Source organism: Xiphophorus hellerii, chromosome 21, assembly GCF_003331165.1.
Source record: "Xiphophorus hellerii strain 12219 chromosome 21, Xiphophorus_hellerii-4.1, whole genome shotgun sequence".
NCBI classification, from domain to species: domain Eukaryota; kingdom Metazoa; phylum Chordata; class Actinopteri; order Cyprinodontiformes; family Poeciliidae; genus Xiphophorus; species Xiphophorus hellerii.
In genome coordinates, this window is record NC_045692.1 from 24,054,265 (window position 1) to 24,081,191 (window position 26,927).

General features: G+C 37.7%; 2 protein-coding genes across 2 annotated transcripts; one reads left to right on the forward strand and one right to left on the reverse strand.

Annotated features, from left to right (window-relative positions):
• Positions 1–2,631: 2,631 nt before the first annotated feature.
• On the reverse strand, positions 2,632–5,697 carry LOC116712129 (frizzled-7-A-like). The gene is given in 2 exon segments (XM_032552000.1): positions 2,632–4,093; positions 4,096–5,697. Coding segments are annotated over 2 exon segments (1,446 nt in total). The 5' UTR covers positions 5,213–5,697; the 3' UTR covers positions 2,632–3,764.
• A 6,802-nt stretch (positions 5,698–12,499) lies between these two features.
• Positions 12,500–24,680, forward strand: LOC116712107 (CD276 antigen-like). Its single transcript, XM_032551963.1, has 9 exons — positions 12,500–12,974; positions 13,891–14,199; positions 14,310–14,573; positions 18,521–18,823; positions 18,940–19,206; positions 20,769–21,077; positions 21,206–21,484; positions 23,645–23,914; positions 24,017–24,680. Exons 1-9 carry the CDS (start codon positions 12,911–12,913, stop codon positions 24,139–24,141), a joined length of 2,190 nt encoding a protein of 729 aa, XP_032407854.1. The 5' UTR covers positions 12,500–12,910; the 3' UTR covers positions 24,142–24,680.
• Positions 24,681–26,927: the final 2,247 nt, after the last annotated feature.

Consider the following 26,927-nt stretch of genomic DNA (forward strand, 5'->3'; position numbering starts at 1 on the left):
ACTGTAAGGAGAAAACTGGTGAAACAACCTTAGAAGAAAGAAGCAGTGGTGCTGCTCACTGAAAATGGAAAACATAACTTACAGCAAGTGAAAACTTCAATACCTCAAAAGAAAATCACACTGCAAAATCTTAAAGTTATTACAAAGTTCCTCTTCAGACATTAAAAAATCCAGGGTGGCACCCAGTATCTTAACGTTCCTGATTGGTACATGTGGACGAAGGTACGTCCAACTCGTTGCAGTAATGTTGGCGTCTCTTCTGGGATTTTGTTTTCAATCTGGGGGACCTCCTTGGATTCTTCTGCCACCCTGGATTGTATATTTTCCGTCTTTAATTTTAATGCCTCAATTTCTCTCTTAAGCTCTTTGTTTTCTGTTTGACGCCAGTTTAGTTGTTTAGATTTTTCATTTAATAAATCCTCAAAATCCTTGTTTAATTCAATCTCTGTCTGTTTCAGTTGTGCATTTCGCTTTACGATAGCGTAATGTTTCCATCTAAGCTTATAGATTTTCTCTCTTTCTTTGTCCAGGTCCAAGTTCAATGATCTAATCTTGTCCTTGTAGAAACTCATTGATGTTATTAAGAACATTCTGCTCAGCTTGGTAGTTGTCTGCATTGTTAGAATTTAGCTGTTCAAGTTTTCTCCTGAGTTTTTCAACTGTCCTTTGAAGCTGCGCCTGTTCTTCCTGCAGCTTCCTAATCTCTTCTCCAAACTTTTGGTCGACAATAAATTCTTTCCTTCCATTGTAACTTTTCTTTCAAATCTTAAACTGCAAATGAATTTCTCTGTGGAATCTGAGAATACAAAGACAGTCGCCTGTGATGTCACAGACAGGATGAGTGACATCACTGCTTGACATCAAAGCCACAAGAAATCTGTTGGGTGAAGGGGGGGGGGAGAGGGGAGGGAATGTTTTTTTTTAAACTTTATTCGCAGACACACTGTATAACGACAGAGTTATACCTCATTTGTTCTGCCTCAAGAAAAAGCAAATACAGATAAATATATTCAAGAAAAAGAAAAAGCTAAGGGTTCATTTAAAACAATAGAGATTTCAATTGTTTTAATAGCTATTTTTTGTCTTTGATAGTCTGGATATAAAACTTAACTTCATTGTAAAATGCAGCAAGTTGAGCTTTTAGTGAGGCCAAGTAAGACATCTTCCCATAACAGCATAAATTGTGCTTCTACATTGTTGTGGATAAAGTCACATGTAACTAAACAAATGTTATTACTTCAGTGTAAAAACATTAAATTAAATTATTTCTTTGGCAATGCTGCCTAATGACAATGGCTATTTATAGAACTTGCTCCGCGGGCGACTGACAAGGTCCCCTTGGGCCACCGGGGGCCCACGGGCCCCGTGTTGGTGACCCCTGCTTTATAGTATGCAGACATATTTTTCATTTTTTAATAAGTAGTGATAAAATTAACTGAAACTGAGTTTGAATTTTCACTGTAAGATGACCAGAAATAAATGTTTTCTTTTTGATCTGTCGCATAAATAACAATAAAAAAAAATTGTAATTTGGAATTTAATTGAAAACAAAATAAATACAGAGATGTTAAAAACTGGTCTGAAATGAGAGCTTCTGATTTTGTTTCACACCAATTTCTATGTTTGAAATGTCTGGATCAATGTTGAGGTTTCAGATCTGCCTGAAGTGATAAACTTCTCCTGGATACCAGAAAGAAAACTTGTTAATTTGGACAAGTAGACTAAATATTTCTGCTCACGCTCTCTTTCAGCTGGCCATGACTCATCCCAGTCACCACCTCAACTTTGGCATGAATCCCGATCACGCCCGCAACTCGCTGTCCAACTGTGGCATCCGCCAACCGAAATACGGCGACAGGAAGGTCCACCACATGTACATGAGGAAAAAAGGTGGGCTTTACCTAATTTATGGTTGAAACCAAATCTACAAAATATGAAAAGATAACATTTTCTCTTTTGTCTGACAATAAATAATTAACTAGATAATTCTTATGTGTTTTAGGTCAATGATGGGCAATAAAATTATCTGTATTGTGAGAGAAAACCTTCTTTTAAAGTTCAGATGATTATATATATATAGTGAAATTACTTTAATTATAAATAATTTAGATATGACTGTTTAAGATGTGGCTCTATTGACCATTATACACTGCAAAAACACAAAATCCTACCAAGGATTTTGGTTAATTTTTGGTGCAAACATCTTAGTAGACTTAGTAACTATACAGCAAAATATAGAAACTTGTTTTGAGAAAATTATTTCTTAATATTGATTAAGAAGTACTAGATCCATTTGCAGATTATTTCACTTATAACAAGACAAAGTGAAATAATTTGCCAGTGGAACTCATGCTTTTGCATCAATATTGAGGAATTATTTACATAAAATAAGTTTCTACATCTTGCTGAAAAGTTACTTGTAAGTCAGTTTGATCTTATTTTAAGTATACTAAAAACTAGACCAAAATATACTTTGTAAAATGTTGTGTTTTTGCAGTGCACGGTGAGTACTATGTACTTACTCTGCAAATACACAAAATCTTATCAAGTATTTTTGTCCAGTTTCTATTGCAAATATCTTAATACACTTGAAATAAGAAAAAATAACTTACATATCACTTTTTAGCAAGAACTAGGAGCTTGTTTTAAGTCAATAATTCTTTATTATTGATTTAAAAAGGGTACTAGTTCCATTGGCTGAGTATTTTGCCTAAATATGACATTTTTCCAGGTTCTGCCAGTGAAAGTAGTGCTTTTTCATCAGTAGTAAGGAATTATTTAAATCAAGCTCCTATATCTTGCTTAAAAATGACTTTTAAGTTAGTTTTATGTTGTTTGAAATATTTAGAGGTATTTATACTGAAAACTCAACCAAAAATAGCTATAATGTAGTGTTTTTGTAGTGGATCTAGAAATTAATGTGTTACTAAAACAGACACCCCCATTTTTGAAAAGATTATTTTAAGATGATTAGAACAACTGTCTAACATTAGCTGACTCATGTCAATGACTACCTAGTCAGTAGAGGGCGCTACTGTGAGTGAATGAACAAACGAGGAAACTTCTATACTCTCTGCCCGCGCATGCGCAGTTAATAATAAATCGCTGCCAGCAGAGCAAGGCACAACGTATTAACGTGTCTGTTCCTCATTATTCACAGATCCACAGCGCATCCTGCCTGTGCATCGCTTGTGCCGGCCCAGATTTCCCCTAGGTCTGGGGCCGGTAACAATTGGGGGCTCGTCCGGGATCACCAGTGCCACCTAGTGGGGAGAGTGGGAACTGCTACAGAGAAAACCTGTGTCCAAAGCTTCAAGGAAGGCTGTAGTGCTGTGCGTCATCCAGAGAGTAGAGGTTACAGAGGTTAAAGATGGCTACCACAACCCCGCGAAGGATGCTGGTTTTCAAAATCCGAAAGAGACTGCTTGCATTGAGTATCAGTCAACTACAGGTCATCGCCAGCGCAATTGATGACGGATCGGGGCCAGACGCTGAGGGCCTTATGGCACTGAGTGAACCAGAACTGTTTGATCTGATTGACGATTTCTTAAGAAGCGAGAAGCTAAGTGGCATGGAAGATGAAGGCATGTCTCAGATTCTTCACCTTGACGGCATGCTCGATCACCTGTTACAAGACACGAATGAAGAAGATACGGTGGGGGGAGCGAGAGCAGTCAGTGAGGCTGCACCCCCAGGGGGAGGATAGAGACATTTGTCGACGGATCAGTCCGACTACTGTATCCATGGGCTACCACCTGCTACCATCACCTGGAGAAAGAGACTTTCCCAGCCCTCAACCGACCACAGCCAGAGACGATAATGGACCCCCCAGGAACCTTTCCACCACATCGCCAGTTGAGTCCACCGCCAACAGTGTAGACCGAGCCGAAGACGCCGATCCGCACCATCAGCCTCTCCAGCTTCTCCGTCTCGGTGCCGTTGTGCTTCATGATGGACCGGACCTGGAGCAGCGACACGAAGCCGGCCAGCAGGAAGGAGGCGCCGATGAGGAGGGAGATGGAGAGCGGCGCCAGGATGAATCCCCGCAGGCCCTCCAGGCTGTAGGCTCCCACAGAGCAGACCCCGCTGAGCAGGTCGCCTCCACCCGGCCCACAGCCAGCACCAGGACGGTCTTCAGCGCCGGAACCAGCCAGGCTGCCAGGTGGAAGTACTGAGAGCGGGCCTGGATGGCCTCGTGGCTCCACTTCATCCCGGCGGACAGGAACCAGCTGAAGCCCAGGACGACCCACCACACGGAACCGGACATGCTGAAGTAATAGAGGACGACGAACAGGACGGTGCAGACGTCCTTCTCCGTCCCTTGGACCACCAGCCGGTACCCCTCCTTCCTGAACCGGGCCACACACACCGCCTTGTCCTCCAGCAGGAAGGCGGCGCTGTAGGCCAGCGCCACCATGAAGGAGCAGCCAGACAGGAAGATGATGGGCCGCTGCGGGTAGACGAACCTCCTCCTGTCCAGTAAATACGTCAGGACGGTGAAGAGCGTGCTGACGCAGCATAAAATGGACCAGAACACGACCCAGACCCGGCTGAACTTTAATTCCTCCTGGCTGAAGTGCATCAGTCCGCCGGGTCTGTCGGACTCGCACGGAGCCCCGCAGTCTTCCTCCCCCAGGAAGCGGTAGCTGAGGCGGGACGGAACTTGGAGCTGCGGGGGGCAGGAGAACCGCTGGTCGCTCCGGAGGAACGGAGGCCGGGCGGTCGGGTTCGGCTCGGCCGGACCTTCAGAATCGCTCCTGTTCTGACGCACGCAGATCTCTCCGGCTCCGTGGAGCGGGAAGTTCTGGCAGCGCAGCCGGTCCGGCCACTGGAAGCTGAACTTGTTCATGAGCTCCTCGCAGCCGTTCCGGGCCTGTTCGCACAGAGACCTGCAGGGCGGGATGGCCCGGTCCAACACCGTGCACACCGGCGCGTACATGGTGCACAGGAAGAACCGAAGCTCCGCCGAACATTGGACCTGGGCCAGAGGGTAGAACTGGTGGACCTCCAGGCCCGCGTCCTCCTGGTTGGTGTGACCCAGCAGGTTCGGCATGATGGTCCGGTTGTAGGCGATGTCGGTGCAGAGCGGGATGGAGATGGGCTGGCAGAAGCCGGGCTCCAGAACCGAACTCCCGTCTTCATGCTGAGCCGATCCCGGCTGGAGGAGGAGCGTCAGGCAGAAGGTGGACCTCCAGAACCAGCTGGTTCTCATCACAGGTGTGTAGAAATATTCAGAGAGGAGGAGAAACTTTCAGAGACCGGGGAGACTTTAGTCCTGAGAAAGTGGAGCTGCACAAATTCTTCCTGGTTTCATCCCGAATGACAGAATTTGGGTCAAACATCCAGATTTCAGCTGCTGCTCCTTCCACCCAGGACGGTTCTGGTGCCGCTCCTGCTCCATCCTCCAATCAGAGGCTCGCTCTTCTCTGATTGGTCCATGCAGACATGGAGGTGAGGCTCTGCAGGTGCAGATCAATCCTGAACTGTAAAACACAAAGTTACTGAACCGTCCAGAACTATGAATTAATCTGAGGCAGCAGCTGTCAGTGAGAGGAAAAATCTATATAATATTAGTTTGATTTCACTATTCTGATGATTTTGTGTCATTTATTTAGAACATTTGAAAGACGTTGAGTTTTGCCAATAAACCGTTTTTTGTTTTCTTGATATTCATCTTAATTTTCAGGTTTCCAAACCAGTTGACAAGTGTGGTTTTACAAAATATTAACAAAAAACCAACTAACCTTTTTACTAATTTAATATGAATATTAATAAACTGTGGAAGTTGTGATTTGAGGGAGAAAAAAATATCTGTTTAAAAAAAAGAGAAAAGAATTAATACATTGTTTTATCATATAAACAATAATTTAAAAGAAAATAGCAAAAAAAAAAAATAAATTAAATCCCTTTTCCAGATGTTGAACTGAAATCAAATCTGCTCATCAGAATTAAACCCATAAATAAAAGATAAACTTCTCTTTGGTTCAGTTTTTAAATCGTCTTATTGGTCAAATTAAAATTCCTCTCTTATTTCTGACTGGGGAAAATATTACCATTTTTCTGTTCAGCAGAATATTATTATTTCTGCTATATTTCCTCATATAAATCATATTCATATTTGAACATAAACAATACATTTACATTTTTAAAATAAAGAAATGTATGCATGTAGGAAACTAAAAATAAAATACATAGTTTTAAAAAATAAAATACATCAGAGAAACAATATGTAGAGATAAACATATTTTTGCTAGGCATCTGATTTTAATTTTTAATCTTTGTTTCTGCTGATAAGGAGGATGAGGAAGAACCGTCTCTCACCTTCACCTCCTCGTCTTCAACTCACTTTTATTATCGACGTTTATCTGAGTAATCAGGTTTTAATGCAGACTGGATTCTGTTGGATGTTGAGGAAGTTTAGATTTAGATTTTGTTGTCCAAAGAAACAAAAAGAACTGCAGGAAAAAAAAGAAAAGTGTCGTTTAAAATAAAATTAGCATCTCAAAGTTCTCAACTCTAAGATGCTGAAAATCAAAGACTTCAGAGCGTTTTGGTTTATTAATTACTCCATTCATTGATGCATTTTATCCCCAGAAACAAACAGACAAAAACAAACAGATTTAAATATGCAGAAAACTTGTTTGGTCTCTTTCATCTCAGCGATCGATCAAACGTCAGTAGATCTGATTTTCTGTCAGTCGCTGGGATCTAAGAGTTTTGCTGCCAGATAGAGAATTATACATTTATTATGCATGAACTGTTCAAAACAAAAGAGCAAAAAACTTCTGAAACTTTTGTTTTTCAGCACAAACATGAACATTTGACTCCTTTGATGAATAAAAACTACAAAGAAATGAGAGAAAAGTGATTAATTACAGAATCAGTTGTGAGAGAGAGAGAAATGTTTCTACTCTGGAGATTAGAAATATCACAACAAATAAAAATAAACATAAATGTTACAGAAGCCCAACACAGTCTGAGCAATAAAACTTTTAAAGTTAAACTATATTCAGAAAACTGACAGGATTATCTGAAAATAACGAATTATAGTGACCAAAGTTTAGAAATAAAAGCAGAATTAACTCGCCTGCATTGCTCCACGTGGAGACGAACATGGAACATTTTCATAAATGATTTTTTTTAAAAATGTGTCCATGAAACAGGATCACTGAAAACACTGTAGTACACAAGCCAGACCATTTGGGGGCGCTGTAACAGTCCTACAGAACAACACTGAAAACACCGGACAACACAAAACGCCTCCATGTTGTGAGAGTGAGAGTAACATGCTGGTTATGGAGAGATGCAAAAAGATTAAAAGATTTTTAAAAAACGCAGCTTGTGTGTACAGATAAAAACATGAAACCAGCTTTTTGAAACTTTCCACTCAGAGACTCTGTTTCATAAATGATCGTTTCTGGACTCATCAAACAGCCGAAACAACAAAAACCTTTACAGAGGCTCCTAAACTGGCCTCGGTGTTTGCAGAGCCTGAGCCTGAAATGTGTTCATGTTTCTTTAATTGCTCTTTTACTCGTTGGCTTCAAGATTCATGGATTAAAACACAGCAGGTGTCATAATTTCAACAAAAGAAATGTCTCTGTAACAAAGTGACAACATGCATAAAATAAATAAACTTGGCCCAAGCACTGAGCCCTGTGGTACTCCACAAGGAAGCAACGTTTCTCATTATCATACAAACTTCAGTCTGTAGTTTTCATGTGTTTTAAATTACTATTTTTTTAACTAAGTGAGAATTAGACAAAGTTTCATGTAGGAGTTGGAAAGATCTGTCATGATTTGTGTTGGGAGATTTGGACCCGACTGAAGAACTTCTTCATTTAGAAAAAAACAACAACAAACCTAATGAGACGAGAGGAAAACGAAGAACGAGGAAAATTCACCAAAACCATCAAGAAAATGAGAATCAGAAAGACGAGCAAAGGATCTGGAAAGGAAACAAGTGAGTCAAGGAGGGTGATTACTGGAACCAGGACATAAACCAGAGCAGCAGAGGCAGGAAAATGAAAACTCAATAAATATAATTATACTGAAAGATAAAGTAGAAACACAGAATTAAACCGCAGAATGATTAAAACTCCAATCAGAGACGGTTTTTCCCTCCAACATGAACAAACAGTTCAAATCTACTGGATTCATCACTGATAACTTCATTTATTCCTTCAGTATTTATTAGGAAATGTGAGCTTTTCATTAATCAAGAGGCAAGTTCAGACTGCATCAGTATTTAAAGAAGTTTGACTGAATTAGTGACTTTGTACTGAAAGACTGAAACTCTGTAAACTGAACTTCAGACGTTGGATCAGCTTTGCTCCTGTTTTAGCTGTTTTGTTTTTTACAGATTAGTCTTCATTTCTGTTTCAGAGACAAGAAAAGATTTCAAGTTAAACTCAGCGACCAGGTAAAAACTCTGCTCTGTCAGTGAGCGTCTGAAGGGAACTTTAATAAATCATCAGTATTTATTCATGAAGCCGTTCAGAGACAAACATGCTGATGAATCTGATGAATGCTAATGAATGCTAACAGGAAGTCCAGAGGGACCAGAGAGCAGATTTACATCCAGGAACAGCAGCGACACAGAGGAGGAACATCCAGCAGCGTTTTGTCTCTTTGTCTCTGCAGGGATTGTTTTGCCCCTCTGCTTGTCTGCTCAGGCTCATGCGTGATCTGCAGAAAACTTTAAAATAAATGTTTGGCTCACATGCCTCATGTGTTCATGCAATTTGAATTATTTATTCATTTTCCCTGTTACAACTGCTAACTGTACATTTTATATACTAGACAACCGTTACAACCCAAAGAGTCATTGTTGCCTTCAGTCCAGCAAAATAAAACTTTTTTTAGAGCCGTTAATGTTACATAACCTGTTAAAAAAAAAAAAGACAACTTATCATTTTGATCAACATAGAGCACGAAATGTTGACAATCTTAAAGAACCATCATTTAATTCCAGTTGAGGGTTTAAAATAATGAAAAGCATAAAATATTTGCAAAAGCAGGATGGATACATTTTCTCCAATCAGATTTTATGGATGTTTTGAGAATAAATATATATTAAAACTATTTTTTTAATCAAAACTTTAGATGAAAACTTGTTGCTGTTTTTAGTTCTGTTGTGGAAATTCAAGGCAATTATTCCATGACAAAAATGACTAAAACCAACATTTCCTAAATGTATGTATAGCTGGAAATATTAGCTGGTTCTTTATTATTGTCACTTATGTTGATAAAAGTTATTGGTGATGATATAAACCGAGTTCTGGTCAGTTATTACAATAACACTGTGTTGTTTCTCCGTCAGCAAACAATTCAACAATAACCTTTTAACGTTTAATAAACTTTCTAATTAGCTCAGAAAAGTAAAATTCAAGTGGAAAATTTTCCAGCTAAATGTATTTTGAGCTGTTTTTAGGGGTGACAGTAAATATTATGCTGCTGATTTCATTATGATCCTCATTTTTGAATAATTCTCTCCATTGAAAATGTGTTTATTTTCATCATTTATCTAAAATGATTTATACTGTGGCTCATATATTAGCTTCAGGTTTTAGCAATAAAGACAATTTCTCATTTTTGTCTGTAAACAAAACTAAGATTTAGAGCAAATGCTTGTTTGATCAGCAGAGTTCAGTCTGGATTTAAAGAAAGATCCAGATCCTCTACGGTGAGAATGTGGAGGTTTATTCTAATAGAGGAATCATGTGTATAAGTTTACATATTTACAGAATGGATGTGATTTCTTTTCAGAAAGCCTCATTCATCCAGCTGCATGATGATCAATCCAGGCGATCTAAACGTTAATAAACCGTCATCATCATTTCAGATCAATATGATCTCTGATCAATGGCTCCATGTTCTCCATCAGAGCCAAAGCTCCTCAGGTAGCAGCTCACCTTGATGCAGCTACTGATAAACCTGTGATTGTCTCCACACCTGATCAATAATCAAACCTGTTTGGAGTTAATCTGCTGATCCGGATTATTTTTCAGTGAGAATAAATCCATCCCATGAGCTTCGGTGCACAAACCGATGCACAGTTACATCTTTATGTGGCCAAAACTCAGGAAATGTACTATTCACCTACAAGTGAGGTTTTCACATCTTTTTTATTTTATTGTGTGTGTTATGTTATTGTCTGAGGATAGATGTTATTCATTTTCATCGTTTGCATTTAAACAAAAGGTTAAAATCATGAAAAACATCTGGTTCGATTGGACTGAATGGACTCAGCTTTCAGTGCTTTTAGGTGAGATTTTGCACTTTGTAGTTTGTTTGTTAATATCCATAAAAATGTTTGCGTGGCTGCAGCACATCTTGACGACAGGTAAAAAGTTAACACCTGTTCACAAACTTTGACGCCACGTTCATTTTTATTCTTGTCAGCTTGTGTGTAAAATACGGCGCTGCATGTTATCTGTGCGTATCACACTTTATGCACAAGGGCCCTGATGCTGGAGCAGTTCGGTTCTTAAAGTTCTGGTTCTGCTGATCTCAGAATGAAGAGTTTCTGAAACTTTGATCCATTGATGATCAATTCAGAGTCAAACAGGAACTGACAGAGTAACATGCAGCTCTCCATCTTCTTCTTGTTTTTACTGAGATCCAGTTAAAGTGAAAAGCAACATGTGAAAAATGAAATCATGCTAAATGCAGCATGATTTGTTTTGCACCTTAATCAACAGAAAACTTATTGGCTAAAACTAACAGAAAATGTAACATTTTCTTTAACATGTGAATAAAACATCATAAACTGAGAAAAAGAACAAATAGAAATAAACTCTGAGAAAAGAAACAGATAAAGCAGTAAAAGTTTTTATCTCCTCCATCAGACGGATCAGAAACACTCAGAACTTCATGTCAGATTTTATCTGCTGCTGAAAACATGAATCATCAAAATGTCAGGAAAAATAGAAACTTTATTTCTTCTTTTACCCAGAAAGTTTTACTTTCATATCAACCAAATTCATATAAAGCTAAAAGCTCCTTTAATCTGTTCAATTTGTGTGTTAGGACAGTTTATCAGTAGAACCAGCGTCATTAGAGGCGGTCCAAACTCCTCTGATCTGAATCTGTAAAACTTTGAGGTTTCAGCAGGAAGTCAGAGCTGCAGGTTGTTAAAATTTATCCTTTAACAAGAGAAAAATTATACAAAGATAGAGTTACTTATTGCTCTCCAACTCCATTCCTCTCAAACTGCAGTTATATAAAGTTTATTGTTGATTAAAAAAAACATATTTAGCTGCTTAAAACAGCTTAAAGCTCAGAGAAACTTCTAGACTGAATAGTTTAGCTATTTATCAGTGATGTTTTAATCTTTATACAGAAGTTGGAAGCTTTGACATTTTTACCAACAAAACATGGAAAAAGAAAAAGAATCATAAAAATGGAGAACAGACAAAGCTTCAATGTTTCTGTCTGGAGGACAACGTGACTGAAGAGGAAAAGTGGCTGATGGGTTTTTTTGAGTTTGCTAACTTTTAAAAGTTTGTTAAAACTTGTTTGCAAGGCACCTGGTGCCGTTACTGTGGCCTGATCCGCAGCGTGCCCTGTGTGCCTCTCTCACATGACGGTTTTCTGTACACTCTGGACAGGACGCCAGTCTGTCGCCGGGCAACACAGAGACAGACAGGACACACACACACACGCACACACACGCACACACACCCCCCCCCCCCACACACACACACACACACACACGCACACACACACACCCACACGCCCACACACACACACACACACTCTCACCTAGGGAGAATTTAGAGACCAGTAACAGTCATGTTTTTGGACTGATTGTTAACCCACCATGCACAGGGAGAACATGCAAACTCTATGCAGAAATCGAACCCAGGACCTTCTTGCTGCAAGGCAACAGCTCTACCAACTGCTCCACTGTGCAGCCCAACAATCACATTGGACTGTCAAAATAAGAGCGACACACACACTACAAAATAAAACCTCCACATTTTTCATAGCAGGTATTTGCTGTTTTGGGTTTTATATAACTGGTTTAACCCAATCACTGTTACACATGGTATGAGCGTGGCCCTTTAAAATGAAGCTTACGGAACATTTCAAAATAAAAGCCTCATTATTCTTGCACTAACATTGGGGACATTACAGCAGTGAACATTAGCAGTGCACTGCCTCTGACTGGTGCAATGCCTTGCGCCACATTAGCATTAGCCTTTCCCTAAAATAAGCACTTCAGCAATTTTTTTTACTTAATGTCTATGTTTATTCATTCACTGATTTAGCAACAAGAAGGTTTTGGATGGAAAATGTTTCTTATTTTGCCAATTTATGGTTTTCAATTCAATATGATAAACAAATTACAGACCCTGTAGTTAACATGACACAAATTTTATACTAGTTTTAAAATATATTTTATGGTAAATTTGGAAAAAGTAACTGGGTGGATGTTTTTCAGGTCTTAGTTTCAAGAGCTGTAGAGAAATAAAAATGTTTGAAAAAGTATTAACTTAATTTGGAGGTGAAAAGATGAAATCAGAAAGATTATATAACTGTGGATTAAGTCAGTGCAGAAGGATAAATAATGCAGATTATTAATGAATATTTACTGAAATGATCTGACAGTTGAAAACTCCTCATCATCTCTAACTAATCTAAAACATTTCTTCCTCCTCCAGAGGTTTTATCATGAAAGCTGATCAGTACATTTATCAGAACAAACTTCCTCCTTCCAACCAGAAGAAACTCTGAGATTAATGAAGCTACATGTCATCAGAGTTATTCTGGATTAAAGACATTTTCTAAGAATAATTTACATTTTTAATAAAACTGAGGAGCAGGATCTATATATAGTTCAGTGTTTTAACAATCATTTGTTTCTTCATAGTTTTGCAGCAAATGTTTGATAATTAGCAGTAAAATGATCAGAACCAGGAGATTCTTGTTTTTATTATTTTTACCGTTTTTGTGGGCTTATTATGAAGGTGAGTAAAACATTTATTGCTGCCTTTATTTTATTACCATTCAGATGTTAACAGATTATTGCTTTCAAAGTGAGGATGAAACAGGAAATGAAGTGAAAATATTAATAATAAAGAAATGTTGAAACCTGATTGAAAGTTAGAGTAGTAACTCTGTGATCTCTGCTCTCATATTTTAGTGATAATTTACTCACCAACATGTCTCCCTCTGACAAATAATCAGAAAATTATGATTTTGTTGTTTGTGAGAAAATTTAGAAAATTCAAACACAGAAATCTATTTTAGCAAAAACATTTTTATATATTTTTTCTTTTGCCATATTCAAGAAATGAGACTTTTTTATTTGGTGCTTTCACAGATAAATCCAGAATTACTAATAATAGATTGAGGTTAAAACTAATATTTTATTTCTACAAACAAGTTTTTTCTATCTCACAGTAATATTTATATTTTATAGCAGAGCAGCAATAATCCAAACTAGAAGGTGATAAATGAAGGAGCTAAAGATTAGGGTGATGGCAAAGAGCCTCCGAGGTTTGGATTTAATCACTAAAGATAAATAATCAATACCAGCAGGAGCAACAGAAAACTGATCAATAAGAGTTTTATTGATGGAATGTCAAGAAATATGTTTTCATTAATCATTGGAAATGTTATATAGTATTTTTACATTATACTTTTAAGCAGAAACATAAATAAACCAGATTTTTAAAAATGATTTTCCTTCTACATCAGAGTGATTCCTTCCTGTTTTCCTATCAGAACCAGAACTTTTGGTTCAGTGAACATAATCTGGATCATGGAGACTATTTGCTGAGATCTTGTTTCCAGGCAGGTTTTTCTATGATCCTTCAGAGGGATCTGGGTTTCCTCCTCAGCACCATTCAACTCAACTTTCATCTGTTTTTATTATTTCAGTGTCTGAGACCAGCATGTCCTGTGTTCTCAACCAGGACTGCATTTTACCATGTCGGATCAGGAACGAGATTACTGACATGAAATGGTTTCTATATAAAACATTGTCTCAGATTGTATCATATGACCATCGTGGCTCCAGCTACTCTGAGAGCTTCAGATCCAGAGCGTCACTGTTTGAGGATCAGATCTCCAGAGGAAACGGCGACCTGCTGCTGAGAGGAGTGAAGGTTGATGATGAGGGAAAATATGGGTGCACTGTAAAGATAAATGGCAGCTATTATAGTAATCATGTTGTCCTTACAGTAGAAGGTAGGACACCTTTATTTGAAAACATTTTATTTAAATCATATTTTGAGAGATTTTATTTTTTGGTTCCTTCTTCTGCTTAATAATTCTTCATTTTCTCATATTGTTTGCAGCTCCAGTCTCTGACATCAGAATCCATCAGGATGGAAACAGGATCACCTGCAGCTCAGAGGGGATCTACCCTCAACCTGAACTCACCTGGTCCACTGAGCCTCCATCCAACACGACTCTGCAGAACAGAACCACAGTCCATCAGACTGAGGAGAATCTTTATGACATCAGCAGCTCTCTGACGGTTCCAGACGGTTCTGATCGGATCTACAGCTGCACCATCAGAACCAGGAGGAACCAGAGGAGAGCAACTTTAACTAGAGCAGGTCAGCAGATTTACACAAAGTTCTGATTTCATTTCATAAACTGGTATTTTTGTTTCTTGCTTACATTTAATTTGTCTTTAATGTAAACATTACATTAAATGTTTACATTAATATCATGTAAGCATTTAATGTAAAGCTTACATTACATTAAGTATTACTGTAATGCATAATTATTACAAAAATGAAACATCCAGAGGTTTCTTGATATTTGATCAAATTGAGAGATTTTATTTACTACTGTAACCATGGATACAGCTCTTGTTATGTTTAGAGAACCTTAGAGCCTCTTTACCAAACCACCACAGAAAAGTTTATAAGAATCAGAGGAACTGCTTGAAAATTATAATCTTTTTATTTGGTTCACAAAAACCCTTTGAGCAAAAGTAGTAATTTATTTTATTATACAAAAATGACAACATTAAAAACCAGACGACTCTGGGAACATTGTAGATGAACCCAATTAAATAACATAGACATACTGGGGGAATAATAATAATAATAATAATAATAATAATAATAATAATAATAATAATAATAATAATAATAATAATGATAACCAAATACACCCAAATGCTCCCAAACAAAAACACTAACATAAAAATCCCTACTTAATACAACAAAGGACAAAAATCTCTCCTTCCTCTCGTCTCTTCAATCTAAATAAAACATCTTGGAACTCAGGGACAGCAAAGGTCCTTTAAAATGAACCAGAGGGCTGAAATAGCAGCTCTCCTTCCCTAAACAAAACCCAAATACTTTAACTATCAAAAAGAAATAATCCTAAACTGAAACAGTAGCAGGCCAACCTGCACATAAAACAGATCAAGTTAGACAAGCAACTTAAGTAGCCAGATGTTACATGCAGTGGTGACTGCCTGCATGTTCCCCCAGTCCAGGTTGCTGCTCCTGCAGCTTCAGCAGACACAGCTGGTTCCACTCGGCCTCTTGAGGATCAGAGTATAAAGCTGGGTGGGAACTGATCTCAGGGCCTCTTGGCCAACTGGGCAGCATCTGTGCTGCAGCTTGTGGTGGGTTGATGGAAGTGTGTTCCTTTGTTCCAGGCTTGTAGCTGAGTGGGGCCTTGTTTATGAAGATGTGAAGTTCATGAAGCAATGAAGCTTTAAAACCCTTTGCTTTGTAAAAAGGTTCATTACTCCATGCTTCATTCATCACTCACTAGTGACATCTGCTGGTGAAACTGTAACAGCCTTGTCACTCAGTTGGATCACACTTCCAAAAATTAGTAAATGCAATATTGTCACAAAGTTTTCATCAAACTCATGTTTAGTAACAGGAGAATCAATTAAATCATATTTAATTGTCATATGTTTTAATATTAAAATGATTAGTAGCCAATCTAATCCTGTATATGTTGAACATCAGTGGTTGTGTTGGGTTTTCTTTTATGTCAGAGACTGATTTGAAAATAAACACATTTGATGTTTTAGTTTTTAGTGCTTGTTGGTGCTTTTGATTTTTCTTGGATTTCTGATTGGATCTGATCTTTTATATTTTGCTACATGCAGAATTTTAGTCCTGCAACAGCATTAAATCTGTTTCTGCTGTGAAAGACTGATATATCTTTGCTGATCAGGCTACAAATAATAGTGGAAATTTCCAGAAGGTGAGAAAGGGTTAATTATTTTTATTTAAGAAGAATTTTATTGTGAGTGATCATCTCAAAGTTTTCCCAGATGTCAGAGATTTTCCTCTTGTTGGTTCCATTTCAGATAATCAATCGAGTTTATTTGTGAGGCAGATTTCAGCAACAATGTAGTTCAAAGAGCTTTACATCATAAAATGATAAAAATATAAAGTCATAAAAAACACCATAATCAACAATTAAGAAAACCAGTAACAAACATTTTGATGAGAGCCATCATCAAATATGTTGGTCAATGTTCCTTTTATTTTGGCCACTGAAGACAAATATTCTCCTCTGATTCGCAACCAAATGACCTACAACAACCCATGAAGCAGCACGGCTTATCGTGCTTTTATTTTGAAAACCGACACGCAAAACGAAGCAGTCACGTGTCCCAGGTGATGCGAGGCGTCGTTTGTTGCCAGTCACATAGTTTTCAGCAAGGCGACACAAGCATCGAAGCCTGGCTTCAGACGTCCATCTCTAGTTCATGGTCTCTCCCAAGTTAGTTTGCTGGAGGATTGTCTCTTATTAGAAACCCTTTGTTTTGGTATTTACTCTTCTTTTTTCTTTAGGGTTTTTGCCTCCACACTCAAGATTCTTCTTGGATTATTTTAAATGAAACATTAACTCCACCCTCTTTGTTTTGCCTCTTTATTCGCTGGTCATTTGTTACATTGCCCCCCTCCCACCCAACCGGACACCCAGACTTCCTTGGGTCATAACAATTGGGGGCTCGTCCGGGATTATATTTTTGTTGAGGTAACTTGTGAGAATTAATTTTGTTTTGTGGTGGGTTCAAGTGTCCCATTTTCCATGACTTTGTTTCTTTTATTTTGTAATGGAAACGGGTCACTGTTGTGGCACAGTAGAAGGAGATTGACCAGAACTGATGGTCCTGTGAGCCGATTGGTCTGTGTGTCTCCCTCCTTTGTTCATTTTGGCTGTCCTATCACACCTTTTTATTTATTTTTACATAGGTTATCCTCTTAACATGGCATCCTTTGACTTGGTTTCTTTTGTAGCTAATTCTTCCATTAGTCAGTTGGGCAACTGCAGGAAACAAGATCTGTGGGAAATGGCTCATAATTTCAGCTCACCGTTCTCTAGTGCTTTGGACCTGCGGTTAGTTTTCACTCTGCAATCAGATTACAAACACATTTTAATATTAAATGAGAATATTAACAAATCCTAGATATTTATGCTGCAGTGGGTGTGACATACAAATGAAAACTCAGAGAAAATGTGTTGGTGTGTGGAACCACCATCTGTAACCATGACAACCTCCAAGGTCTGGATCTTATCACTACAGATAAATAATTAAAATACCAGCAGGAGCAAACAGAAAGCTGCTCAGTCATATTAGCTTCATTGTTGAAATGTCAAGAAAAAATTTCATTAATCATTGTGAAGATTATAAAGTAATTTTACAATCTGTTTTTAATCAAAATGTTAACAAACCAGTTTTTTTTCTCAAATTATTCTCCTTTAACATTAGAGCGATTGTGGCCTCCCGACTGCTAATAAGTGGATGAAAATTGAAAACAGCAGCAACCAGCTAGTTAGACTAGGAGTAAAAATGCAGAGGATAAATGTAAAAGCATCACAGTGAATATAAGTCTTAGGAAGAGATGGAAACAGAGTCTAGGCTAAAAAAGGGAACAGTCCTCTCTGCAGCGCTCGATCCTCCCCAGCCTACGATCCTCATGACCTCGACCTCCAGCTGTGTGTGATCCACTGGTACCAGAACCACGTCCCTCGGACTGGATGCGTGTTGCTCACCCCGTTTTATGTTCTTCCAGTCCTGCTGCTCTGCTAACCTGCCGACCGGATCGTTCCTGGCTGCTGCGTCTCTGATTCTACCCGACCCTCTCACTCAACTGCTGATTTGCTCCTTTTATTGCCCCATTTCTGGCTTGAACGCCATTGCAGCTGATGGAGAATACCTGTGTGAACTGAAGGGGACGTCTCCAGCAACACCAGCCTCAGAAAGAAATCAGCACACATTAAACTCAGCAACTCAAAATAAATCCAAAATAAATATATCACGGCCAAATTGAATAAATTCAAAACAGCAAATGCAAAATACATGAAAATAACTCAAAAAGGCCACATTGCTACACAATGCCTTCCTGTTTTCCTATCAGAACCAGAACTTTTGGTTCAGTGAACATAATCTGGATCATGGAGACTATTTGCTGAGATCTTGTTTCCAGGCAGGTTTTCTATGATCCTTCAGAGGGATCTGGGTTTCCTCCTCAGCACCATTCAACTCAGCTTTCATCTGTTTTTATTATTTCAGAGTCTGAGACCAGCATGTCCTGTGTTCTCAACCAGGACTGCATTTTACCATGTCGGTTCAGGAATCGGGTCACCAACATGACATGGGAGCGTGAAAAATCTCTGATTGTAAGTTATGACCAGGGTAACATCAGGTACTCTGAGAGCTTCAGATCCAGAGCGTCACTGTTTGAGGATCAGATCTCCAGAGGAAACGGCGACCTGCTGCTGAGAGGAGTGAAGGTTGATGATGAGGGAACATATCGGTGTCATGTATTTACAACTGGGATCTATTATAGACATTCTGTTGTCCTTGCAGTAGAAGGTAGGACATCTTTATTTGAAAACATTTAATTCAAATTAGGTTTTGATAGTTTGTATTGTGTTGTTGTGGGATGTTCCTTATGTGAAATTGTTCATTTTTTATTATGTTATTTTCAGCTCCAGTCTCTACAATCAGAATCCATCAGGATGAAAACAGGATCACCTGCAGCTCAGAGGGGATCTACCCTCAACCTGAACTCACCTGGTCCACTGAGCCTCCATCCAACACGACTCTGCAGAACAGAACCACAGTCCATCAGACTGAGGAGAAGCTTTATGACATCAGCAGCTCTCTGACGGTTCCAGATGAAGATCCAGGTTTGATCTACCGCTGCATCATCAGAACCAGGAAGAACAGGAGGAGAGCATATCTAAATGATCCAGGTCAGCAGATGTATAGAAAGTTCTGATATCATTTAATAAGCTGGTATTTTTGTTTCTTGCTTCCATTTAATTTGACTTTTACTTGAAACCTCATGAAACATCCAGAAGTTTTATTCACATTCAGAGAGTGATTTTATTTTAATTCCATTCAAAATCCCATTTTACCCGTCAACATGAAAAAATGACAGGAACCTAATTTAAAATACATTCCCCTGTAAATGAAAAGTATTTGTTCCAACATTATAACTGATGGTTTACAGTGAAACGTTTTCTGTAGTTAAACACTTTAACATTCTGGAAAATGATCTGTTCAGAATCCAGTTTAAGGCTGACTTTGTGGAAACGTTTGTCAAAAATAATCAAAAAGATAAACATAAAAGCAAGATTATAAGTTTTATCCCTATGAAGATGCAGAGATAAAGAAAGAAAACATTTTCTGTAAAATGCTACATGCTAGCTGAGCTACTGCCAGCATCTCTGTGGCAGCCAAGTGTTTTTATTATTACAGAAAATGAAACGAGCCAAAAACTCAAACAGTTAAACTAGGAATAAAAAAGAGAAACAATCTCAAGGGTGATTGTCAGAAACCACCTGGTTTCAAAAACCTGATGGTTTCTAACGTTTATGATTATTTATTAACATATATTCATAAAAAATGCGGTTGGCAGCTGACAAAACCCTGCAGCTGATGGGGAACCAGCGTGAGCCACTAGGGGGCGTTTCCAGCCTCAGACAAATAAACACAACAGAAATTAATTAGCAAAGCAACATGCAGCACAAACCCACATTAATTACAATTATTTAAATAAATCAATAACAAGGGAAAACCAAATAACTTCAAAGTAACACAGCAAAGTTAAATAAATCAAAGACAGAAAACATCAAAGTAAAATATTCTAGTAAATGAAAAAGGCCATGTTGCCACTGCAGACTCTGAGGAAAATGAAACTCTGAAATGATAGTTATTCTGGATTAAAGATCAGTTATATAGCTATTAGGAATGAATTAAATGAACAAAACTGAGGTTCAGGATTTACATTTAGTTCAGTGTTTTAACTGTTAAGCAATAATTTGTTTCTTCATAGATTTGCAGAAATTAGGAAAAGAGGTTTGGATCTCATGACTAAAGATAAATAATCAAAATACCAGCAGGAGCAAACAGAAAGCTGCTCAATAATAATAATAATAATAATAATAATAATAATAATAATAATAATAATAATAATGATAATAATAATAATAATAGCTTCATTGCTGGAATGTCAAGAAATATTTTCCAATAACTGGAAAAATTATATATTATTTTAACATTGTATTTATAAACGGTAATATAAAATAAAACGTTTTTTCTCAAATATTTTTATTTCTACATCAGAGTGATTCCTCCCTGTTTTCCTATCAGAACCAGAACTTTTGGTTCACTGAACATAATCTGGATCATGGAGACTATTTGCTGAGATCTTGTTTCCAGGCAGGTTTTTCTATGATCCTTCAGAGGGATCTGGGTTTCCTCCTCAGCACCATTCAACTCAACTTTCATCTGTTTTTATTTCTTATTGCAGACTTTGTAACCAGCGTGTCCTGTGTTATTAACCAGGACTGCATTTTACCATGTCGGTTCAAGAACGGGATTACTGACATGAGATGGGAAAGTGAATATCCAAAATCTCTGATTGTATCATATGACCATCGTGGCTCCAGATACTCTGAGAGCTTCAGATCCAGAGCGTCACTGTTTGAGGATCAGATCTCCAGAGGAAACGGCGACCTGCTGCTGAGAGGAGTGAAGGTTGATGATGAGGGAAAATATGAGTGCACTGCAAACATTAATGGCGTCTATTATAGACATTATGTTGACCTGCCAGTAGAAGGTAGGACATTTTCATTTGAAAAAAAAAAAACTTTATTGAAATAAGATTATAAAAGTTGTATTTTTATTTTGTGCTTCTAAAATTTTTCTTCTGAAAAATTGTTCATTTGTTTAATATTTTTCTTGCAGCTCCAGTCTCTACATTCAGAATCCATCAGGATGGAAACAGGATCACCTGCAGCTCAGAGGGGATCTACCCTCAACCTGAACTCACCTGGTCCACTGAGCCTCCATCCAACACGACTCTGCAGAACAGAACCACAGTCCATCAGACTGAGGAGAAGCTTTATGACATCAGCAGCTCTCTGACGGTTCCAGACGGTTCTGATCGGATCTACAGCTGCACCATCAGAACTTATTTGGAGTTTGTCGGGACAAAATGGTGGAGAGCAACTTTAGCTGAACCAGGTCAGCAGATGTACAGAAAGTTCTGATATTTAAAATCTTTGGTACTTTTGTTTCTTTTTACCTTTAATTTTAATTTTATTTTAAACTTCATTATGAAACATGCAAATAACTTTAATTGTCACTAAAAAGCTACTTTATGCCATGATAGTTTTCATAGTGAGGCATTACATCAAGAGCATCACAAACTGAACGTCTGCAGAATGGCAGCTGATTGGTTGGATGCATTTCCTGTTTTATGAAAATGAAACATCTGGTCCATGGATGAAGGTTTCCTGTCCTGGATGGAAACGGCTGGCAGATTTTAGTCCCTCAAAAGTTTTTTATCATCATATTGATGGAAACCAGAGATGATTGAGGAAAATATTTATTAACTGCAGCCAAATTTATTATGAAAATTGTTAGGAAAATTATCCTCCTGTTCATTTACTCATGAGTTTATTTTACAAGTTATCTTTTCATATTATTCTTTTCATATTATTCTTTTATATTATTACTCTCATATTATTCTTCCTTTTATATTTACTTAACTTCTCTTTCTTTTGTAGTATATTATTAACTTTGTTTAGGATGTTTGCTTAGAAGCTAAAAACGTTAAACATTCATGTGTTATTAGTTCCATATGTAACTGATTAGTTGTGGTCAGCCACATGCCCTTATAAGGGCATGTCCATAGGAGGTTTCAGAACGTAAAGACGGTTGGTCAATTATCTGTGTGACTGTGTGAAGAGAAGCCCAACCTCCTTTTTCTATACAATAAAGAGAAATGCAAAGAAAGAACTGGCAGAATTGAGTCCAGACAGTGTTTGACAGCGATTCGTCGCGTCTGTTCTCAATTCTCCTATTCTGCAGAAAAGAAATCAAAAGAAACCTAATCTCTGTCTCTGGCTGATTCTTTGCAGGTTGTGACAAAATAAACCTATCATTTATTAACTGCAGCCAAATTTATTATGAAAATATTCAGCATTTATTTCAAAACTGGATTTTCTTTATTGAGCTGCTGTGATTTATTTTCATTAAATAACTTATTAAACATATTAAACACATTTAACAAGTTAGAACCTTTCAATATGATTTAATGACAGAATCAAACCTGCTTAATAAAATGCAGCTGATTTGTATCATAATTGTAGAAATATTTCCTCAGTCCGTTTGCTTTGCAGAAAGATGGAGCATATTTAGAAGCTTAATTCTAAATATAGTCTTTTATTACATATATTGATATATTTAAAATGTCCATCTTCCATCTCAGAAAGTTTTAAGTGATTCTGATAACTGAACCAGGAAGTTTTATTATGGTTGTTACAGTAATTTGTAGTTTTTTCATGAACAATTAACAATATTTTATTACTTTATTTCAGATTTGGCCTCAGACTGATTCCCGTCTTTGTGCAGAGAGCAGTTTATTACTGAAATATAAAAATGTGGTTAAAAACCACAATAACGTCACAAACAGATTTTGTTTGAACATTTTTTCTGAATTTTATTTAAGCTTCAAAAAGTCTCAGTAAAGTCTGGAAATAAGTTTGAAGCTGAGCCCACTTCTATTTAATATCTACATCCTATTAGCTCATGTAATCAGATTAGTTAGCATAACTACGCAGATGATACTCAGATCTACATTATGATGTCATCAGGTGACCTTTGAACCCAGCCAATCACTGAACAGATGCAGAGAAAAGATAAATGTGTGGATGAGAGAAAACTTTCTCCAGCTGAACAGAAACAAAACTGAAGTTATTATATATAAACCTAAAGAACAATCTATTGTTATAGATCTAGAGTTATAGATCTAGAGTTATAGATCTAGAGTTATAGATCTAGAGTTATAGATCTAGAGGCATGGCTTCAGTTACTAGAGATCAGCATTCAGCTTCTATGCAACACAAATCTGGAACAAACATCCAGAAAACTGCAAAACAGCCGAAACACTGAGTTCCTTTAAATCAAGGATAAAAGCCCAGCTGGTTAGAGTTGCTTTTGATTAATAATAACTGGAACATTGATTAGTATATTTCGTTATTATTGATGATTTTGATGCCATTTGGCAAAATGTTTATTGCTTATTTCATCACTGGTTACTGTTTAGAGTTTTTAGAATGTGAAGCTTTTTGAACTGCTTGTTGCTGAAATGTTCTGAACTCATAAACTTTGATTTCTCAGGAGCTGAAGTTACAATCTGCTGCACATCTTCAGATTATTATGGAACCAGTTTGGTCTGGAGGTTCAACCACCATCAGATCATCCTGACCAAGACTGACAGAAACATCTCCAACATCTCAGAGGAGTGGAGGAAACATGTGAGGAATGTTTCAGCGTCCGGCAGCCTCACCTTACAGGATGTGACCTCAGATCAGGAGGGAGTTTACAGCTGTGAGCTCAGTGGTGGTGAGGAGACGATTATAACTCACCTCTATCTGAGGAGGACTGGAGGTAACAGGATTCAGGATTTAAGGTTCATTAGATGGTAAAAATCTCATATTCTAAACTACAAATGAGTCTTTAAGCTAAACTCCTGAACTTGTTTGGTTCCAGAGAATCTGGTGGTTCCTGAACTCATCAGACGGACGGTGGTTTGTGTTGTGATTGCAGCAGCAGCAGCTGGATTCATAATGTTCTACAAGAAGAAAATGGAGGAAAGTGAAGCTCTGCAGCTTTAACCCTTTCATTCACATTCAGAGAGTGGTTTTGTTTTAATGCCATTCTCACATTTTACCCGTCAAGATGATTCATGAGCTTTGATGTAGTTTCACAAAATGATCAGCTCTTCATGTTCTTCAGGTGATTCTCATGTTTGGAGACATTTCTGTTTTTATTTTTATGATGATTTCATCTCCTGCCCAGCAGGGGGCGCAGCTAAATATATTCTTTATATTCTACCAGCTAAACTTTCTCAGAACTTTATCAATAAAATGTTTATTTCTCTTTATTTTTCTAGAAAGCAAATATTTTATTACATAAATAACTGATATATGAGCTTTGATGTAGTTTAACAAAACAATTAGTTCTTCATGTTCTTTTGTTGTTTCTCACATTTGTAAATATTTGTTGTTTTTTTCCTAAATATGATGATTTTATAGTTTCATCTCCTGCCCAGCAGGGGGCGCAGCTAAATATATTCTTTATATTCTACCAGTTTCTCATAAATGAATCAATAAAATGTTTATCTCTGAAGATTTTTTCCATTATTTCTTATGTTACATAAATTCTTTGTTCTTCAATAAACCAACTAAAAATTTCACTGCCTCATTTTTCTAACAATGTAACATCAATCATTAAAAGACATGACAAATTTTGTTTCTGTTTAGAATAAAATGATGAAACTTTTGACATGATATTGTTCATCATTTTGCTACAAAAAGTCTCTTGATCTATTTTTATTGAAACAGAAATATAAATCTTTCTGCTGTTATGAATAAATGAGGGAAACTTTAGATTCAACAACATCAGCAAACTCAGAGGAGAAACATTTAATTTAAAAGTGATGGAACAATAACAGATCACATCATAAATATGGAATAGTTAAAAACTGAAATGGTCATTAACATAAAAAAATAAAATTGGTCTTTTGTCAGATTAAGTTTAGCTGTGAAATATTTCTCAATCTGCCAAATATTAAATTTCCTGAAATTAATATTTGGTGGCTGCACAGTGGGGCAGTTTGTAGAGCTGTTGCCTTGCAGCAACAAGATCCTGGGTTCGATTCCCGGCCCGGGGTCTTTCTGCATGCAGTTTGCATGTTCTCCCTGTGCATGGTGGGTTCTCTCTGGGTTCTCCGGCTTCCTCCCACAGTCCAAAAACATGACTGTTAGGCTAATTGGTCTCTCTAAATTCTCCCTGGGTGTGTGTGTGCATGGTTGTCTGTTCTGTGTGTTTCTGTGTTGCCCTGCGACAGACTGGCGACCTTTGACCCCGCCTCTCGCCCGGAACGTTATCTGGACATAGGCACCAGCACCTCCTGACCCCACTAGGGACAAGGGTGTAAGAAAATGGATGGATGGATCCAGTTTGGTATATAACCATAAAACCAAAGAGAAATTATCTTCCAGATCCAGTCAAATCTGTTTGATTTAGATCTACAGTTTTATTTTAACTTTGAGAAAACAATCCTAAAAAAAACTTTGCCAGCCAAACTAAACTATGGAGTCCTGATTGCAAACTCCAAACATTCACTATAAATGAGTATTTAGGGTTGGATCATTGATGATTTCAAATATAAATTTGGTTTCAGCTGTTGAGGGTTAACTGCATCACTTTAGTCCACTGGGAATAAAATGGAAAATATTTCTTTACAGTTTTCTTCATCACTGTTAAGGGAATCATAATGTTATAATTATCATTAACTTTAAATCTTAGACCAGCCTAAAATGGAAACTTCACCTCCAAACATCAACAACAGGTATGAGACCAGATCAACACAGCTGCCTCCCAAAGTGACCCAGAAACCAAAATTTATGTCCAAAGTTTTAATAGTCATGAAATGAATGAATTGTTTGTTCAGTACAAACAGGATGAAAGTATCTGACTCAGTTATAAAGGCTCAGGTTTGCTGCTGCGCATCAACATGTCATGATGCTGCATGGTGCTGTTTGAACCTGAGGAGAGTAAGGGCGCCACCTGGTGGTGAGTTTTTACCACATTAGGAGCTCCAGAGAAATGTGTTCCTGAGTGGTGCCAATGGTTTCACATGTTGTTGATGTGCGTTACTGACTTATAAAGTAATTCTTTACTATTCATTGTACTAAGGTAGTTTCTTCTTGTGTTGTGTTGATATTTATTAAACTGTTATTAGCATGCTATATAAAGCTTTCCACCCGTGAGCACATGTTGTGTAATTAGTGAAATATTTTGGTTATTTTACTTCTGTCTCTATGTGCTGTTATTAGTATTTGTTTCTGCGTTGGTATGCCTGGCAGGGCCGGCCCAAGCCTCCATGGGGCCCAAAGCGAAATGTGGTTTTGGGGCCCTCTAGTTCTGCTGACAATGTAGACCGGCTGCAATCAGCATCCCAATCATTAGATCATTCACTCATCTTCTATAAACTTATTGCATCTCTGGCAGAGCTGTTTACATTATATACATATATATAATATAAGATACATTTATTGGCCAACTGATTGTTTGATCAGTTGATATCTGGGCACCGATTTCCTTCATTTTAGGGGATCGTGATCAGCCCATGTGAAGCCCATCTGATCCCCTAATTTTATCTTCGTTAGCAAAGTTTTAAAAATCAGCCTCTGTCTTCTTCTGCTCTGCAGTGAGAGGTTTGACTGACAGACCGGCTGACAGTTGATGTAAAAATAATGTTTGTGTCAGGTTTGAATCACCTAGAACATCACAATACAAGACACAGGAAAGACAAAAGAGTTGGTTTCTTTTTACTGGCGAGGAGAACGGACAGAGATGTGTTTCAGTTACATTCTCTGCCTATTCTGGAAACATG

What these genes read in the sequence shown, in the direction of transcription:
- LOC116712107 (XM_032551963.1), top strand. Translation starts at nt 12,911, where the DNA reads ATGATCAGAACCAGGAGATTCTTGTTTTTATTATTTTTACCGTTTTTG. An exon ending in TGTTGTCCTTACAGTAGAAG is followed by an intron (nt 14,200 to 14,309) that starts GTAGGACACCTT and finishes TATTGTTTGCAG; the next exon opens with CTCCAGTCTCTGACATCAGA. An exon ending in AGCATATCTAAATGATCCAG is followed by an intron (nt 19,207 to 20,768) that starts GTCAGCAGATGT and finishes TTCTTATTGCAG; the next exon opens with ACTTTGTAACCAGCGTGTCC.